The sequence below is a fragment of the Seriola lalandi genome, unplaced genomic scaffold (genome assembly GCF_002814215.2).
Source record: "Seriola lalandi dorsalis isolate HSWRI2012SDOR001 ecotype SW California unplaced genomic scaffold, Sedor1 jcf7180002053771, whole genome shotgun sequence".
NCBI lineage: Eukaryota > Metazoa > Chordata > Actinopteri > Carangiformes > Carangidae > Seriola > Seriola lalandi.
In genome coordinates, this window is record NW_019524324.1 from 178400 (window position 1) to 197363 (window position 18964).

Below are 18964 nucleotides of genomic sequence, written 5' to 3' on the forward strand. Positions count from 1 at the left end.
TTGTTGAGGAAAATGACCTCAGGACCTTTTGTATCTTTAAAGGTTGACAGCCTATTTTGCCTCAGCCTCCACATAACTGTATTTTCTTGGCTCAAAAATGCCAAGTAATAAGATGTCAAAGGTCTCTTTTGTGTCCTAAATGAGTCCGGAAACTACAATAATACATTTATGCTTGCATGTACCTAAAACACACAAAACAGGCAGAAGCTAGAACGGATGTTGAATGGACCTGTCCAGATTCATTCACTCTAGTCAGCATATAGTTGCCTCCTACAAAGACTCAGTGGGCCTAAGGTCCCCGAGCAAACCATCAGACACATGCACTAACACACACACACACACACACACACACACACACACACACACACACACACACACACACACACACACACACACACACACACACACACACACACACACTGTATTGCTCTTGTCTGTTCCAGTCTCCCACTGCTTGATTCTACTGGGCTCTGTGCTTCAGCTAATGGTCACTGCAGAATTAATTGCAACCATCCATCTCATTTTACTTGGAAAATACAATGTTAGAGTGCATTCGGAAAGTATTCAGACCCCTTCAATTTCTTCATTTTTTATGTTGCAACTTTATGCTAATATAACCATAATAATACCCAAATCTCCCATACTGTCAACGCGAAAACAGAATTTTAGAAATGTTTTTAAATTTATTAAAAAAGGAAAAACTGAATTCAGACTATTTCCTTTGCCTTCCTTTTGTAACACATGATCTCTGGAGCTTCTTCTGTCACCCCACCTCCTCACACACACTTAAACACACATTTTAATCTCCATACTTCACTGTTTGTTAGCATGTCTTACTGTCAGCTCAGCGAACACAAATATCGAACTGATTTTGAGACTCATGCAGTCTCACACCAATTAAACTGTTTTGTACTGGTGTCTGTTACACTTGGCAGTTAAAGAGCTAAAGCCTTTCAGATTTGCTAGGTACCAAGCAGAAAAAAAACACTTGACTGTTGCTAAGCCACAAGTCTGTGTTTAATGAAATCCTAGCACAGACACATATCTGAAGACCAGTGTAATTGGGACTACACATTTTTGACACACTCAATTGTGAAGAAATTCAGGTTGGGGTTAGTTCATTTCACATCAGTCCAGGGAGTGAATTTTATTAAAACATCACAGGTCAGACAATCTGCACTTCGTCATAATTAAGGTTCTTCAATCAAATGATGATTATATTATCAGAAATTGCTGCTTTGTCATTATTATGTGCCATTTTCAATTTGCATTTTCAGTTGGGGTAATTAAAAGTGACATGAACTCAGTCAGTGACACAATAATTCTTCCATTCCAGGTAGAAGCCACAATCTTTGACCTGGGTCAACTTGAAATGACAAGTCATTGTCATTTTCATCGCTCTCATGGTGTCCAGAGGGCCACAGCAGACATCATTATGGCGGAGCTGATGACCAGGCTCACATCTTCTGGGGGAGGTTTAGATAGCAGCAGGTTTCCACTCTAATGGTGGGCCAAATTAACTCAGAGATGGATTATGCTTTTACTCAGGTTAGCGCATAATAAGCCTAATTAGATCATTTGCATGACCCAGAAGCATCCTGGTTCGAACGCAGGAGATGAAGGTAGAAAATGACTTGTCTCAGAAATGGTTCTGATTCCTCAACATTGTGCTGACTGGTTGACTGATTTTGTGACACTATTGTCTGCGCTATATCCTATATTATCTGTCATACGTCACAGAATATTGCAGTTTCCAGAAGTTGGTAAAAATTTCCTCCCCAAAGTTAAAAATGTTTGGTTTAATGTATTTGTTCAAATGCATCTTCTGCTTCTTATTTATTGAACAGCACAAGGTAAGACAGGTTTTGAAAAGTGCAACACTTTTAAAGTTTAGAGATTTTGTTGTATTTTTCAGCTGGTCAGACCTCAAAAGACACCACCACAGACTCTCATATTAAATTAAATTCATTAATCAATGAAGCGCTTGGCTGATTAAAATCGACAGATAGTTGTTAAGGGCTGTATCAGTGTTCCTGAAAATAATGTACCTTTATCTCAATAGACTAAGAACACTGGTCAAAAATGAAAAAAGCTTTATCCCTCTAAATGTGCCTAACAGTCTTCAGTGAGTGAAATCAGTAACAAGCCTTTTCCTGGTTCAGAAATACGACACGTGGCTATTCGCATAAGGCTTGAAAGAGAGAAAACTCGAAGATACCACTACCCTATTTTAGTCTCATTCCAGCTCAGTATGACATCAGTACCTGTGCAAAATTAGCTGGAGTTTCATGGAGTCCATGGAGTTTACTTGTGAACTCAAGGTAGTGAAACCTAAAGTGAAAAACACATCTGAGAACAAGGATGGGTGTTTCTTCTTTGGAAACTGGTTCTGACCCAATAATCAATTAAGCAGCTGCATCATTCCCAGGTTCAACATGAGTAAAGGAAAAACAGTATTCACATTTGAATCCACAGTTGCTTAGCAGAAACAACACATATAGGGGGTTCTTCAAAAAAACAACCACAGTGACTTCTGAAACTGGACAGCAAGACCCACCCATTTCCTGTTGCTGAGCCACACTGTATCACCATCAACTCTTCTCTGAATGAGAAAATGAAAAGCCAAGACTTTCATTCTCAAGGTAAAAAAAAAATCTGATCATTAAAAAAAAAACCCTGATGTCTCACAGATGGGTTCTGACATGAAAGTAAAGTAGACAATAAATCAATACATTAATAGTTTACGAAAAAATATTCAAAAGGTTTAGAGAGATTCTATCCTTTTTCAAAAAGTATGGTCATTCAAGATTGTGAATGGTAATAAGGCTTTCTGGTGCTGAAGATTTAGCAGTACTTTTCAAGCAACAAGTTGCTGTGAAAAGCATTTTAAAGAAGCTCTTACATGTTCACACTTTCTTGATTAAGGGGATTTTGAGGGTTGTTTCACAGAGGACTGACGGTTCATTTTGGACTGCCTTGGTTCTCTCTGGTCAAGGTAAATATGCAAAAGGGTTTGAAGGCGTTATTTATTCTAGAAAAAGTCATCACATGCATCCATCTCTTCCACATCCAGCTCTGTCCAGTGTAATAATCATGCTCAAGAAATATGCTCGAGAGCCTGTCACCTTCACTTCTCATCCAATTAATGATCAGCAAACTGGTTGTTCTCACACGCACACACACAGTCATTAGCAGACTATCGAATCAGTTTATTTGTTTTTTTCTCTGCCTTTCCACCGACTGTGGATGGATGAAAATTGCAATTATCTAGTTAGCCCATCATCCAACCTTGACGAGAAAAAGAGAAATCTATATGGCTCCCTAATGAGCACTGAGCACCATTGCTGCCATTTGATTAGGGACTTAATTGTGATAATAATGAACAAATACACCCAGCTCTGGCTAAAATGGTTTTGTAAGCATTTAGCTAATTAATGGCTATTTGCCCACTGATGCCGATGAAAGAGAAAATCACTAGGGAGACACATTTTCCACTCAACCCACGGAAAGCTAGACAGCACTGTGCTGACCACGGAAATGGCCTGGTAAGCTTTCCATACTAAGCTATTGTTCTCACTGTCGGAGAAAACTCGATCTTGGCCAACAAAGGACGCTACATAAAAGATGACGTTGTCATGTGGGGAAATTGTAGGTCAAGGGCTTGACAGCAATATTCAGCCATCTTGAAAGTAAGCTGAAACCATGTCACAAAATGATAACAACAATGCAGATAGGCCAATCTGCAACAACAGCAACCGGGCAGCTCACACTGGCTCTCTGGTGATGCAGAGGAAAGAATAATTGTCAAAGCAGTGGCAATAAACATGCCTGAGGCCACACATCACCAAGAAGCGGGGGGGGGAAGAAAAAGAAGACAAAGTCAGTTCTTAAAAAGAAAATCACAACAAGGACTGAAGAAAAGAAAAGCAAGGAGTAAGAAGAGATGGAAGACATATGGGGACAAGCCAGGTCCCCTGGCCCACTCTAATGTTTTGCCAGTGCCCTGTGAACACAGCCACGCATGTTGTTTCTGACCAATTAGGCAGGCATAAAGGCAGGGGGCTGGAACTCAGCTGGGGGCTCAGATAGTCTGCTGGTTACATCTAGGCCACTCTCTCCATTTCTTTCCTATTTGTTGAATCTGCCCGAGCAGCGAGGCCAAACAGAGAAGGTGGGGGGTAGAAGAGGTAGGGACAATTTCATTTGGCACCTTGCAAAGGATGTCAAGCAGAGCCTGCAGCAAACAAGACCATCCCTGGACCTTTCATCTTCTCCATTTTCATCAGTAACAAACACACACACGCGCACACACACACCGACACATAAACGCACGCACACACACTCAATTATACACTGGCTGAAGCTTGCGAAAACCTGACTGGGCTGAAAGTATCTGTGCTGTGGGGCGAAACTGTTGGACGCTGGAGGTCCATGTGCATTCACAGGCTGCTTGTCCCTTTCTCTCTCTCTCTCTCTCGTTTTTATAGAGCTAATAATATCAGCGAGAGCACTGAAAGAGTGTAGATAATGGTGTGAAAGCAGGCCTATTAGCCCTTGTTTATTTGTGCCTGATGGCGATGACCACACCAGAGGAGAAAGTAGAGAAAGCTGTGGTGAAGGCAGAGTGAGTCTACGCAGGATTTTGGGTGAATCCAGCTTTATCGAAGTCATTGCCCAAGAAGGGAACAACATGAAACTTGACCGCATCCAGTCAGGAATGAATGTGTGCGTTTTCCAGTAATCACAGGCCTTCAGAAGCCAGGATTAGGAGGTATACGCACAGTGACCCCATTATGTCAGCAGTGCCGTTAACTCGAGATAAATGGGATTCCATGGAACTTATTGCAACATCACAGCAGTGGAAAGAGGGACTGACAGTGTGAAAAAGATTTTTGAGAGTCTGTATGATGAAATCTGAGACAAGCGGAAATCTACATTCAAGAAAAACACACCACCACCACTGCCAAAAGAGTTGCCCACTCAGAGCCCTTTAGGCTCCTCTGTTCAACAAGAAGGTCAAAATGTGGGCAAATTGTGGTCCGGCACCATGGCCCTCTGCTTTTACTGGCAGCTGACACAAACATCTGCAGGCTACAGTAAACAGAAACATGGGGACAGATACAGCAAACCCATAGACTGGTGAGGCCGGATTTAAAAATTCTGCAAATAAGGAAGTGCATGAGCAAACAAGAGGGAGTTTCAGGGGAAAACTGGATTTTTTTTCTGTGTAACAAAAGGAAAACATCTGCAAACTGTTGAGTGAGCCACGTCATCAGGAAAAGAAAAACCTATGAGCTGCTTGTGACTGTGTGACCAAAAACTCTCGAGGAACATTTACAGTGTTCACATGCACCACACACACACACACACACACAGTATGCATACATAAACCTCAAACAGTACAACCTTACTGGCCTCTCAAGAGAGCAGGTCACTCGAGGCATTTTACTCGTTCAAGATGGGACATAATCCTCCAATTCTGACCCTGTCCCACACACCCAAACACACACAGAAAATCATACACCAAAATAAACAAACATTCTTGTACAAAGCAGCATAAGTGCATCTTGAAGCTATCTACAGAGGCTTGTGTATGAATGCATTTGCACATGAGGTATGTTCACACACACAAACACACCTCTTGAAAAGCATGCCTCAACAGAGAGACTTACCCTGAAGCTAGTGGACCTACCACAAAGGGAATGCGGGGAGAAAACTGCCGTGAATGCAAAAAGGATGTTAGCTAACATCTCCCCTTTTTACCTCACATCCTTCCTTTTCCTCTCTCCATTTCACCCGATCACTTACTTCCTGCAGTGATTGCCTGGGGAAAAAGACCTGGTATGGTATAGCTTAATCAGCTTTTATCGCCCACTGAGGAAAAAGCTTCTCTGCTGGGCTGTGATTTTTTTTTTTTTTTTTACATGACATTTCTCTGTCTTACTGTTATTCTGCAGATTTCCCTCATGCAGCTGCTTTGACCTTTAGGGTCATCTGTGAGGGCCTGGATGTGCTACATTGTTTGTAATTGCGTCCATGTAAAGCAGGGGCTGTGTATTGACTTGAGGGGACAGAAAGAAAGAGTAAAGAAGTAAATCGATATTGTAGTTTCCAGCAAGCAAACTTTTCATTGGTCAACACCACGTCAGCAGAGTGTCACTCAAGCGTTGCAGCAGGACATCTAGATGTAGAACTGCAGCAACCAGCATACTGATATTTGCTGCTTCGAACAGGGAGCATCAAGACAAAGGTACCCTGAGGAGTTGTTGTCCACTAGTAGCACTATAGAGCATTGATTTAATGAGAAGGTCTCTGAATTGTTTGTTCTCCGGCACATGCACAAGAACAAGGGTGACGAGATGCACATTCCTGCCAGAGGTTTCACATTATTCCACTGATCCACATGTGCCGGAAACACACAAAGAAACAGCAATGTGCCAGCATAAACAGGACAGAGGAAGACTCAGAGCAGGTAAAAATTTAAGTGACGACGCAGGATTTCAAATGGTTCAAAATCTGCCTCTCAAGCTAAGTTGGTTAGACCTCCAGGAAAAAAAAAAAAGAAAACTCCACAGATCACTTTTAAGAGTATTTTTTTCAAAAGAAAAAAGAAAAACTGATCATTTACATGGACTAGAGGGTGAGGTGAGGTGAATGAGGCTTCAGTCATGCTCACAAGGACTATCTGCTATCACTATGCAATCGACATACACTCACTCAAAATCAGTGTTTTAACTCATCACCATCAACAACATTAATGGTTCAAATGTGCAGCAACAGAGTGTGTGGGTTTTATAAGTCAAGGTCTGTTATATAATCTTGCAATTACTGTAGTTGGAAGCACCTCTGTACAGGTTTAGTGTGTTGTCATTTTGGAGTGTTTTGTTTTGATAACACTACAGTTACTAATGAGCTGGAAAACAAAGATCTTTTGCTCTTTTAACATGATAACATTGTGGGTTTGCTTTATCGGGTGTAACACATAACATACACTGTGTATGTATAATGTAATCAATGCATAAAACATCTGCTCTGCTTCATTTAAGTCCATGTCACTTGTTTTTCTCAGAGGGTTTCAAAACGGATCTACAGATGACACCTGCTGCAGCAGTTATCAGTTTATCAGTGAAGGAAACTAATAACTCCTATGTGGTCTAAAGAAGTTTTAAGCTATGTGAATAAATATCTCATGTATGTGTGAGAACAGCTTACTAAGTAAAGTTTTATTCATCCATAATGCATTAATTTCAATTATGCGCATTAATATAACGCTGTGCTTTTTCGATGTTTCAAAGTTGCCTTTTTAAAATGCACTGCCACCGTTACATGCAAAGACTATTATCTCATTTGGTTGCATCATACACCCACATATGTTTAGGTTCACTTCCTCATAACCAGAAATGCTTCACTGCAATGTACTTTTTGATATGAAGACAAAATAAAAGTCCAACAATAGACCTGGATCATATCAGCACAGGAAGCAGTGAGTTATTTGAAAATAACAAAATGCTTCAAGAGAATAACCAACTTAATGATGGTTAAAGATGGATTAACGTGAGTGAGAGAAAGTAGCAGGAAATGAAAAGCTTACTGTACTGCAAGATATTCTTGGTAAAAGCAGTAACCAGGTGGTATACTCATCCCTGCCTCCAATCTTTATTATTTGCTGCTCATAATGTTAACAATCTTGGAAGTTGCTGCTATTGTAACTACAGTAACCAGCCCAAAGAAAGACCTACTATGCCTACGACATCCATGTAAAATTAGCTCAAACAAACATCTCAGAATATAGATCAAAGGGTCAATTGTTTGTTGTGTTGAACAAAAGGCCTGCATCACTGCCCCACAGCTTATGACAGGTTGATAATATCTGCCTCAGCTACGATTGTCTTGCAAAATATATCAATATCAAACAGGCCTGGCTACTGACTCCCCCGCATAAACAAGACCAAGACAACTATGGACTCACATTCCAAATACTGGTCGCTGACATTTGCACAGCATCCACAGAGGAGAGGAAAGGCACAAATGCTCCAGCTCTGTGGGACCACTAGGAGGGTGTAAGCCTTTTCTTAAGAATTTGTTCATCTTCCATTTCTTTCTTCTCGCTCAGCAAGATGGCCATTTTCCTGGCTCAGACAGGAGGTTGTTTGGCATACCTGGTTCGTAGCAGGAGACAGCGGGGGAATGAGGGGTGGAGAGAGGTCATGGTGCTCAGCAGCGGCCAGGAGGCGCCAGCTTAACGGCAGCATTTTATTCACACAGACACCCAGCTCTCTGGTCATTGCCGCTATAAGGGGATTTCAGGTTCAGCTACAAGCTCACATATTTGTGAGGCTTTTTGTGTTAGGTTTGTGTGTCCGTGTGTACATGTGTTTGTTATTTTCCCCATATAATTCCTTCACTGTAAAAAAAACTAAAGAAAGAAAGAAAACTTTATACAGCATTCTACCCTTAAGTCTAACTCTAAAACAGACAAATGGCTCATGTTGTTGGTTGTGTTTTGTAAAGTGAATTTAACCATAAACTGCTGCTAGCTGTGTATGTCTCAACAGCAAATAGAATGACATTTAAAACTCATTTTACCGTATGTATATTAAACATGTAACATACAATACAGTGCAGAGGGACACCATCTTTTTAACTGAAGGGCAATGTCACCTAAATGTATTTCAGATACATCTGCTCAGGGGTTGCTGTATTTTTTTTTTTTTTTTTTTTTTTTTAAGTGAACTTCTGACCAACTTCATAAATTGGCCTACATAAATCAGAAACACATACCACAAATTACTCCAAACTATAACTGAAAAAACTGCAAACTGCAAAGTATTTTTAAGAACACAGTAGAAACCTGAAAACCATTAAGTACATTTTGGCAAAATGTTTAGTTAGCAAGAAGATGAAGTGAGCAAATGAAGTGTGGTTAGTCAGTATAAACTAAACTAAAAAACTGGTTTAAGCAAACTTATCTTATGACTTATGTCTTATCAGTGTTTTTCTTACAGTGTTATAGACTTGTACTGTTTATAAAGACGTTTTAGCATTTCTCAGCAACATTGCTTACTATTCTGGAATACACACTCTCTCACACACACAAACACATCCAACTGACCAGTAAATACACTTGGTTTGAAAGAGAACAGATGTCCCTCATTTGACTGAAGTCTACACAGTGATGCAGGTGGGCTTTGAACTGGATGGATAAACACAGTGACAACACTTCTAACTGCAACTGTCAAACTCCACATCCCCAAACACTTGATAATCTAGATAAACCAGTAAGTGCCTGCACGCACACACACGCACACACACACACACACACACACACACACACACAAAAACAGGACAAAGAAGCCCTGAAGACTTTTATTGCTCCGCTGGAGGAGGCTCTGTCACGAGAGGCTGCAGTGTGTCTGTCCTCTCACTGCAGCACTCTTAGCTGTCAGCTCCATCTCCTCCCTGTGCTACCTTCTCCCCATGTGAATGCATTAGAGGCCGCATTATACAATATATTCCAATTTCCTCAAGCAAAGGCCCTCATTTGACTACACCGGCATATCTATGTTAAACATTCAGCAGATGAAAGAGACAGCAAATCTCAGGTTTTACACAGACAGCCTTTTAATGCACACTTTTCGTTTGATGTATGTGATGTTGAAGAGACCAACAGAGGACAGAGATGCAGAGGCTTCAGCCTGCGAATGAGCCTCAGCCCTCGAATTTCTACAGAGCTCCCACCATTCTCCGTTGTTGTGCTGCTGTTGTGTTCGTTGGGATATTGCTACTTCTCTGCTATCTTATTACTGTAGTGTGTAAAGGACATCAGCAACACAATGTGCATGCAGGAAAGGACACTCCTGTTGCTCCAGGTGCACATTTTTGTGGTGTGATCCCTGCTCCCCGCTCCAGCCTCTTATGTTGGAGCCAATGAGGCAGTAACATAGCATTGCAGGCGACTCAGTGAGCCATGACATCACAGAATTACAAATAGGAGGCTGTTTGAAAATTGTCATCTTCATCCTGCTGGGGACTTTTGGAGGAGAATGAACTATCTACTAGCAGGGAGTTGCTGGAAGAGGTAAACAGCACTTTGGCAACTTTGACAGTATTCGCTGGCATGCTGGGAAACCTAGCCAGTGGTGGGCCACCTTCAAAACATTTGCCTTGTGTGATCAGGCAGTCATTGTCCCTTGTTTCACCCTCTCTTGGCAGCGGGTGCACACACAGAGGAAGAAGGTGGGGAGTCTGCTTTCTAGTTGCTGGCAGTTGAGAAAAACGATGCCTATTCAGAGGTTGGGCATTGAGGCACTCTGTGGGCTGGACCAGACCCTTTCTGTTGGCTTTGGGAGGGGATACCCTCTCTGCATTCCCTTACAGTGAAAAAAAAACACTTATACAGAGCTGCTCTGTCTGTACACCACAATACGAGCTGAGAGAATGAACTAAAAATTCAGTTCTGTATCACATTTCATGCAACACAGAAATATACATCAAAACATGCTACTATTGTCAGTTTTACTCTCTTTGGTTTTACATCTATAGACCTGGACAAAGCACAGGCTCACTATGTGTCAGTGTGTGCTGGCAGCATGAATGTGAGCCTCCAGAAAAAAAGACAAGCCATCTGGAACACTGCCAACAGGCTTGAGACAGTGGGAGCTGTAGCAACAACAGTAGCAAACCACACAAAACACACAATAGGATATGGACACAAAAAGAGTAGCATGCAACTCATGTAAGCAGGGACTGTCTGTTCTTCAACGCCATAATAAAGACCTTCACTCAAGGAAACAATTATTATTCTGCAAGGATAATTAAGCAAAAGAGGGCGTGGTGGAAAATAACTTTTCCTCAGATAACTATGACCCCAAGGCAAGAACTTTGCCGAGCTCAGCTGAACAGACCAGGCGAGCAAAGTCACATTGACATTCACTTGAAAGAGCATCAAAGGAGAAGCTATGAGTCAGTCAGAACTCAGGCAAATAACCCTCTCCGTCCTCTGATGCCTCAGTTATCATGTAGCACTTCACCTCTAGGTATGAAAGGCATGTGAGCAGCGTGAGAGGGTGACAGCAGGCTGGAAGAGAGAGTGACAACAGTACTTATCCATGTCACATGCCAAGGATGAAACCCATCTGCACATGCTGGCCAATGGCTTCACCGCTTCACTCCCCCTTTCCTCCTCCCTCCTCCTCCTCCCTCCTCTTCCTCCCTCCTCCTCACCATCCTCACTTGCCTGGAGTGGGTACAGATGTGTGATCCACAGACGCTCCCACTCTGGAGTCCTTATTGGACCCAAAGGGCTCAACAAAGGCTGGCAGACAGCTTGAAGAGCTACTGGCCAAAGTGTCACTGCACACAGCCACATCATGTGCGGGCGTTTTGTGTGAGGGAGATAGAGGTGCTGCCACTAAATGCAGGACATTTCATCATTCAGAATGACAAAGTGGAACGCTGTCAAGTGCAGTTTATTCATTTAATCTGCAGTGCTGAAATTCTACCATGGACTTCACTAACAGTTTTATCCCATTGTTTCTCCTGAACACTTATCTATTCTTAATCTGATTCTTTTTACTAAAATATTCGACTTCATGTAATCTCAGCTACAGACAGTAGAAACAGTCAGTCATCTGTTTGCCAACTTCATTAATAGAAACCCAACAGGAATTAATTTACGAAAAGGCAAAAGCACTGGGTAAATTTTGACAACCGATATGACTGAACTGGTGTAATTTATTTAGTTTGTTTGACGGCAGCCTGGCAAACAACTGTCCAACCGCTTCTATAGAGATTGTCTGTATTGTCAGACGAAAACAAACTCAACCACAGAAATACGATAACTTCTTTCAAGTGAGTATGGCTGTTTTTTTTTTTATATCTGAATAAAACAGACAATAATTTATCTGTTGTGTTTTTCTGTGCAACTGAAACATACTTCATGTGAATTGAAACTGCCACAGAAACTTGAAAGGAAACAATATGTATATCCTATTTTGAGGGGGAAGTAGAGTGGTATTATATGCATGATGAGCAGACTTTAATCATCTTGCACAAATAACAGCTGTCCTCAATTCACCCCCAAATATACTTCCTGTTTTTCTCTTAAACCTCAATCTTTACTTCCCTTAACACACCAGAATTTAGGCTACTCCACAGAACAAATGAGGTTACCACATGTCAAGTGTCCACACCCTACAGACATGTTTAACTGCCATGAGACCCTTGCCAGGTTCACGATCACATCCTTACCTCTTTGACTTTCTCCCGGCGCTCGTTGGTCTTGGGGTCGCTCGGGTTGCCGCTGTCCCTCCCCAGCGGGGGTTTCAGGAGACATCCTTTGAACTTCTTGAAACTGAAAGTATCCGAGTTGGCATCGTGGTCAGAAGAGGTCGCGGACTCCGTTTTCGACCTGGGCAGAGTCATATCCTCCTGTGCCTTGCCCCCGGCCAGCCGCTCCTCGGTCGCCTCATGAGAGACGGACGGTTTGCGGCTCAGACTTTTCAGCTTGGTGCTGGTCTCTCCCTTGGCCGAGGTCATGCCCCGGGGGTGCTCCTGGTCCTTGGGTCTTTTTAAGTGCTCCCGGGCATCGTTCTCGGACCCGGAGCCAACAGTGACCGGCTGGGTCTCTGTCTTGGACAGAAAAATGCGTTTTAGTCGGACAGAGTCGGGCAAAAAGAAAAGGGCCCCAAAACACAGTGTTACCAAACCCGAGAGAAAGAGCAGAAATACGAATTTCTGGGACAGGCGCAGACCCATGCCCGATGCCGACACACCGGGCAACTTTCGGAAAACCATTGAAACTTTTCTTGAGACGCTGCCTTACAGTATATCTCCGAGACTACACGGTGTTTTGACAGTCTCCGCTCTCTACTGAACAGCTTCTCTGCTGCCTTGAGGCATGTGTAAAAACTAGATATATGCGGGATTTTAAACACACCCCCGCGACACTTGCAGAGTAGCGTAAACAGCCTGCCAGAGCTGTCTTTATCTCGCTATCGATTGGATCTGCATAAGCAAAGGTTAGGCCTGCCTACATCTACAATTTACCAATCATCTGGAAACGCAAACTCCAGAGCTTTGGGGGGATTATCTACATAACACAATCACTGACATCAATAGACTGCAGGATCTGGGTTTAAAAATGTTAATCATAAAACAGCGCAGGGCTTCGGGGCTGATAGATAAATGGCACTGGCGTTTACTGAAGCACTAAGCTATATTCAAGAATAACAGGATTACAGTAGCATACGCCAGCCTAACAAATAAATGCACTTTTAAAAGAGATGATCAAACGTCTCGCAGTCTGTCAGGCATGTGAACAAAGTTGTGTCTCGATGCATTATTCCACGCCGTGCAAATCGTCAATAACACACTGCCCTACGGTGCAAAACCTCAAGCGTGCGGCAGAGCATCTTTTCCTGGTCTCCGTTTATACCGACCCACGTTGCTGCACAATAAGCTCCTGAAATCACGTTTAAAATCACAAGCCGTTTTGTTTGCATCTATCCTGTACAGCTGGTGGACGGAAACGCGTGTATATTCATGTCGCCTGTCTGTCAATTGCGCTCCTCAGGCAGCCTCCGTTTCCCCCTTTTCCACTGGCGTCAACACGCCGGGCGAAACAAATCGGTGGATGACATAAAAAAAAAAAAAAAAAGAAGGCGGGTTTTGTCCCGTGCGAAGTTATCTTATCCCCCGATCCAAATCCGTGGAATAAACAAATCCACCATCCAGTCCGCCAGGTCTCCAACAAAGACGAGACACACACACACACACATATACACCGCCGCGTCGTCGCTCCGGTACCCGCCGCCGTCCGTCCGCCCGCCTGCCGTGCCTCGCTCTCTCTCGCCTGTAGTGCGCACTTGTGTCGCTGTGCCGTGGACGTCCGCTTGCGTAAAAAGGCGAGAGGAGAGGGCTGGAAATGTAACATATAGTGCAGGCAGGGCGAGGAAAAGGAAGAGAGGGGGTGGTGGGGGTGGGGGGGCGAAACGGTCCACCGCTCGACAATCCAGTGGGCTGGTCGGATTTCTTGATGGATATTCACAGCGGCTTATCAAAACACAGTTAAGCCTTTTGAGCCGTTTTGGACAAAGGGAGAAAGGTCTTAAATGGCTCTGTACGGTAGAAAACCATCCACACCCCCGAGGAAAAAGGAGTTTGTTTAATCCTTGAAACGCCTTCGCAAGACGGTAGATGTATCTACTACAGATGTCTCAATTAATTTAAATAAGTGATAAGGTGAGATATAAATCAAGAAAACGTATTATGATCCACTACTTTCATTTTGGGAAGAGATAGTAACCCACCGTACAAGACTTCCTTTGGTTTTTTGTTTGTTTTCACGACCTCACTGTCCATTGAGGACAACAGCTGGGACACACCCACCTGATGAAAAGTGACATTTATGCATACAGTCAATTCATTTCTTTATTTATTGTGCTCTAAATGGTCAAGTTTCTCTTTTGCTAGCCCCTTGTCCCGTTTGTTTGTGCCTCTCACGTAATTAGCATTTTTCCATAGTGGAGTTTAACATTGACCTTAACGAACTAGCTAAGAATTCGGTTCCCTCAAACATAAACACAAAAAGTTTGAAGGGCTCAATAATTCGTTTGACGACACTTACCACTGGTTTCAAGACATCTTTCGATTCCCCACAGACCCTTCCAACAAACTGAAACAAAAACATTCACTTGGATGTACATTACAGAAGATTTTTTTGACAAGTTTCCCAGGTGCAACTGTTGATTAGCCACGCTAATTTGGTTACCGGATGTGACGTTGCCTGCCGTATTCAAAGCTAGCAACATTTTAACACCCACATTTTAATTTAAATAGCCTAAATAAACTTAAACATGTTCCTCTTCATGTTCTCGAGCATTTAAATTGTTGAGATAATTCAACTTTTACATTATTTCTTACATTTTTATATTCATATTTTTTTCTGCATATTTCAGTGGGAGGCCGCCATCTTGCCTTGGCTGAAGAAAATGTTCACCTTGTTGGAAATTGGTAAAAAAAAGAATAGTAAAAAGAATAATGTTTTATTATGCAGCACAGAGGCTGCTGTTCATTCTATTTGGGTAAAATAGTCTCTAAGCAATGTGAAAATGTCTTAAAAGTGGCAAGTGTTGTCAAAACACCTACAGGGGATTTCAAAGTTTGACTTTTTTGGGTTCTTTCAGAAAATTAGAACTCAACTTTAACTTAACCTTCAATGCCAAAGTCTCAACTGTGAAAAATTATGATTTATGAGTCCCATAAACCAGCTAAATACTCACAAAGGACATCAGAGGGTCCATGGATTGCATGGTCCATGGGCCTGTGTCATTGCATACTGTTACAACTTCATCTAAAGCTCTATCAATTTTCCTTATGATGGCAAAGTAAACTCAAAAGTGTAATTTCTCATCACTTAACTAATGCCTCTGGCTATGTTGTTTTTCCCAGCCATTGAATTCAGCTGTAAATCAAATGTCTTAGATGTATGACAGCATAGCTCAAAGAATAGATTCATACTTAATAAGGTGTAAAAGTTATTACAAATACCAATTTTGGTGCTATGGAACTTATTGTGGGTAAAATAATAGGCCTGCTGACTACAAGTTCAACAAAACCATCCCAAGTCAAGGTCCACTTAGCAGCTTTTTTCAACCATATCACATGGTCTTCATCAGCGGATGGTGTTTACGCAGTTGTCATGGAGACGGCACTGTTAGCATGCAAGCTCAGTAGCTGTTCATAATTGTCTCCATGACTGAGAAAACTCCATCTGCTGATGAAGACTGTGTTATACGGTTGAAAGCTATTGTTTTCAAACTACCATTTCCAAGGTCAAAGGTGAACTATTATGCAAGACCTCACGTTTAGGTTTGCTAAAATTCAACACTTTGAATCAAGGTATTGTATCAGTGCTTTGACTGAGGTTTTTCTGGTAAAGAGGGAGTTTAGAAAAGTCTGTGTACATAATGTTTACATAAGCAAGAGAGAAGCCAAACTGTAAACACAGTGTTTTCTCAAGATTAAATAAGACAGATGGGCCCATGAGCTGCCCATTATTGAAGAGCCTGCACAGCACTATTCAGCGAATGCACCTGCAAGCAGGAATGAGAAAACAAAGGTGTGATTGGTTTCAATATCTGACTTTAATTGCAAGTTACCTCCACCCCCCAACACCCCCCCCCCAACACCACTCCTCACCAAAAGGCCTCTTCCGTACCTTGGAAATCAGGCGGGTGATTGTCACTGTTGTCCATAAGTTGCCTCAGGATACGACGTTCCTGACCATGTGTCTGTGTGTGTCTGATGAACCCGAAACACAGGATCTTCCTCTCTCCTTCCCTCTGTCTCCTTTTCTGTTGTTGGAGCGATCATTTCAATATAAAAGCGGATACTCTTTTTCCTTCCAGGCAAAAAAAAAAAAACTGGACTAGAATTTTAACATTTCCTGTGAAAATCCCTGCCTGCACAAGAAAAAAGCACTTATTAACATCTGACACATGAAACTCCTCAGGCTCTTCTTTTTGTCACTGTCAGTTGCATATGGTAGGATGTGCTAATTTTAAGGTAATTTGTACTGCATTTGACCCCACATTTTCACTGCTAAGCCATCTCCCACTGCAGGCCTAATTGCATCAGACTGGTTGTCTGTAATTTAAAGAACAGAGGGGGGAAAAGAAGACAGAACTGTTGAATTAGCCTTTTTATTTTGTGATCCAAGAGCATTTCCTCTGAGAGTAGGTAAATCTATGAAGCATTTTGTGGGCTTTATCACTGACAAAAGGACAGTTTGTAGTCAGAAAGAGGGGCTTTGTGATGGCTCAGCGTCTGTATATTGTGAGGCTTGAACCATGTGCTTTTTATCACTATGTACTACAAGGTACACTATGTGACCACTTAATTAGGTACAGCTATACCATTAAACAATCCAGCACAACTGTCATAAAGTTATGAAGCATATAATGGACACTGTTATTGAGGTGTTAAATAAATGATATGCTTTAACAGTGAGGTCACATTTAGTGGTGGTGTTTCTAGTAATCTGCTTCCATAACAAATGTAAATAGGGAGGACAAGAAACTGTAAAATCCTCTCCATAAAATGTAGTATAGTGCAACACCACCTTCAATGGAAACCTCAACAATAAACACATCATTGAATTTTCACATTTCTGACAATGTCGACAAAAACTGAACATTACAGACTTTGTAAAAGGTGGAGTTTGTGGCAGAGCTCTTGCACAGGATTGCATAAGATTGTACAGGTGCACCCAATAAAGTGGCCACTGAGTGTATATGTCGCACAGCTCCTAAAAATACGAATACCATTAATGTGGACATTTTAGATAAATTTTATCTCATGGATTATTCATATGTTCATGCTGATGCCAACAAAATAAAATGGCAACGCCTGCCTTTTTAAAACAACTTAATAGACACATCAAGTCAGTGTTTCTCAAAAGGCCAAGTTATACATGAGTCCGGTCGTTGAGCTTGCATGCAACTGCGCCGGCGAGTGACAGCCTAGTTTATCACCAGGATAGATGAGTAAGGCAATACAGTCACACCACTACCAACAGGCAAGGGTGAAATCAAAGCGCAGACATTTTTCACTGAAAATAAATGGTTTGTACAAGTAAATGGCTCCTACAAAGGCCATTTCTTGTGTAATTTGCATTTGCGCTTTCCAACACTGAAACTAACTGCTGTATTCCAGATGCAGTGTACAATTTCACAGCAGAAATGTAATTCGTGGTGACTGTTGGCGCTTCGTAATGCAGCACTATAGGAACACCCCACCCCCACCCCACCCCACACACACACACACACGCACACGTACACACACACACTTACTTACACAGCATCCTCATCAGCTCAGTCCTGAGCAGACTCGTATTCTGTTCCTTCATGTACAAACATAATTTCCAAGCATGGAGAGGGAAATCTGGCGCTACATGTGAAGTTGTTTGCATGTGGTTAATAAAGATGCATCGCTCAGCTGGGCTTTTGTTATCAGACTGACTCACAGTTTATCAGTTGGGAAGCAGTTCCACAAACAGAATACATTAGGGAATAGAAGCAATGATTTTGTGCCCTCTTTTCTGCTCTTAATTGGCATTGATAATGATCAGAGGAGAGATGGACTGTTAGAAAGTATTTTGCTCAAGAAGACAACGACAGTTTATTTACAGTCTAAAAGTATAATCACTGACAATTAGGATTTGTCAGGCAATCACATAATGACCACCATGTTTCTGTAAAGCTATGTGAGAAATGCCTAAAGCAGCGGACTGTCCTTCAAACATTTTCTGCAGAGGCTCACAGACTGTAATATGTCCTGTGATCCATAACTATTTCTACTCTTGTATTCAAAAATTCAATCCTGCCCCACCCCGCACTGATGTTTTATTCATCAAACAAGATGTCAATGAAAAAGTCCATCTATGTGTTCTGCTCATTCCAATACATCAAACAGCCAGCAGAGATGTATTGGCCCATGCCAGTGTGTCCAGATTAATAATGTCACCATGCCAGCTATTTGTTTCTTTAAGCACCGCCGCAAAGCACTCCCTGACATTGGGAATCATGGCCCAGCGGGACGCTTGATGTCAAGCCATAAATATCAAGGATAGCCTTTTGGGATGGGGTTCTGACCCTGGTGGATGATGTTAGAGATATACAAGTCCTGACAAAGCATACTGTAGACAGGAACCCCACCGTAACCCTCCATGAATTCTGGGTCACTTGACAAGCAGGGCACCTGAATACTGATGACTCGCCTCATTTTAGTGGGTGATTTGTTGAAGCTGTGTATGTCTTGCAGTGGTGTAAAAAGTGTTCAGATTCTTAAGTAAAGGTGGTATTATCACAATAAAACATAAAAAAAACACTATCAAGTCCTGATTTTAAAATCTTTTAAAACTATTATCAGCAAAAAGTATTACAGGTATGAAGGTACTAATTTA

At 42.0% G+C, this 18964-nt stretch overlaps 1 protein-coding gene across 2 annotated transcripts in view; it reads right to left on the bottom strand.

The window, feature by feature from the left end:
* Positions 1-13902, bottom strand: part of LOC111651769 (mannosyl-oligosaccharide 1,2-alpha-mannosidase IA) — a 181908-nt gene extending 168006 nt beyond the window's left edge. For both annotated transcript variants that reach the window (XM_023401811.2, XM_023401810.2), the window contains exon 1: positions 12250-13902. In XM_023401811.2, coding sequence (XP_023257579.1) covers positions 12250-12795 — 546 coding nt within the window. In that variant the 5' untranslated portion in view covers positions 12796-13902. The remainder of the gene's footprint in view (positions 1-12249) is intronic.
* Positions 13903-18964: the final 5062 nt, after the last annotated feature.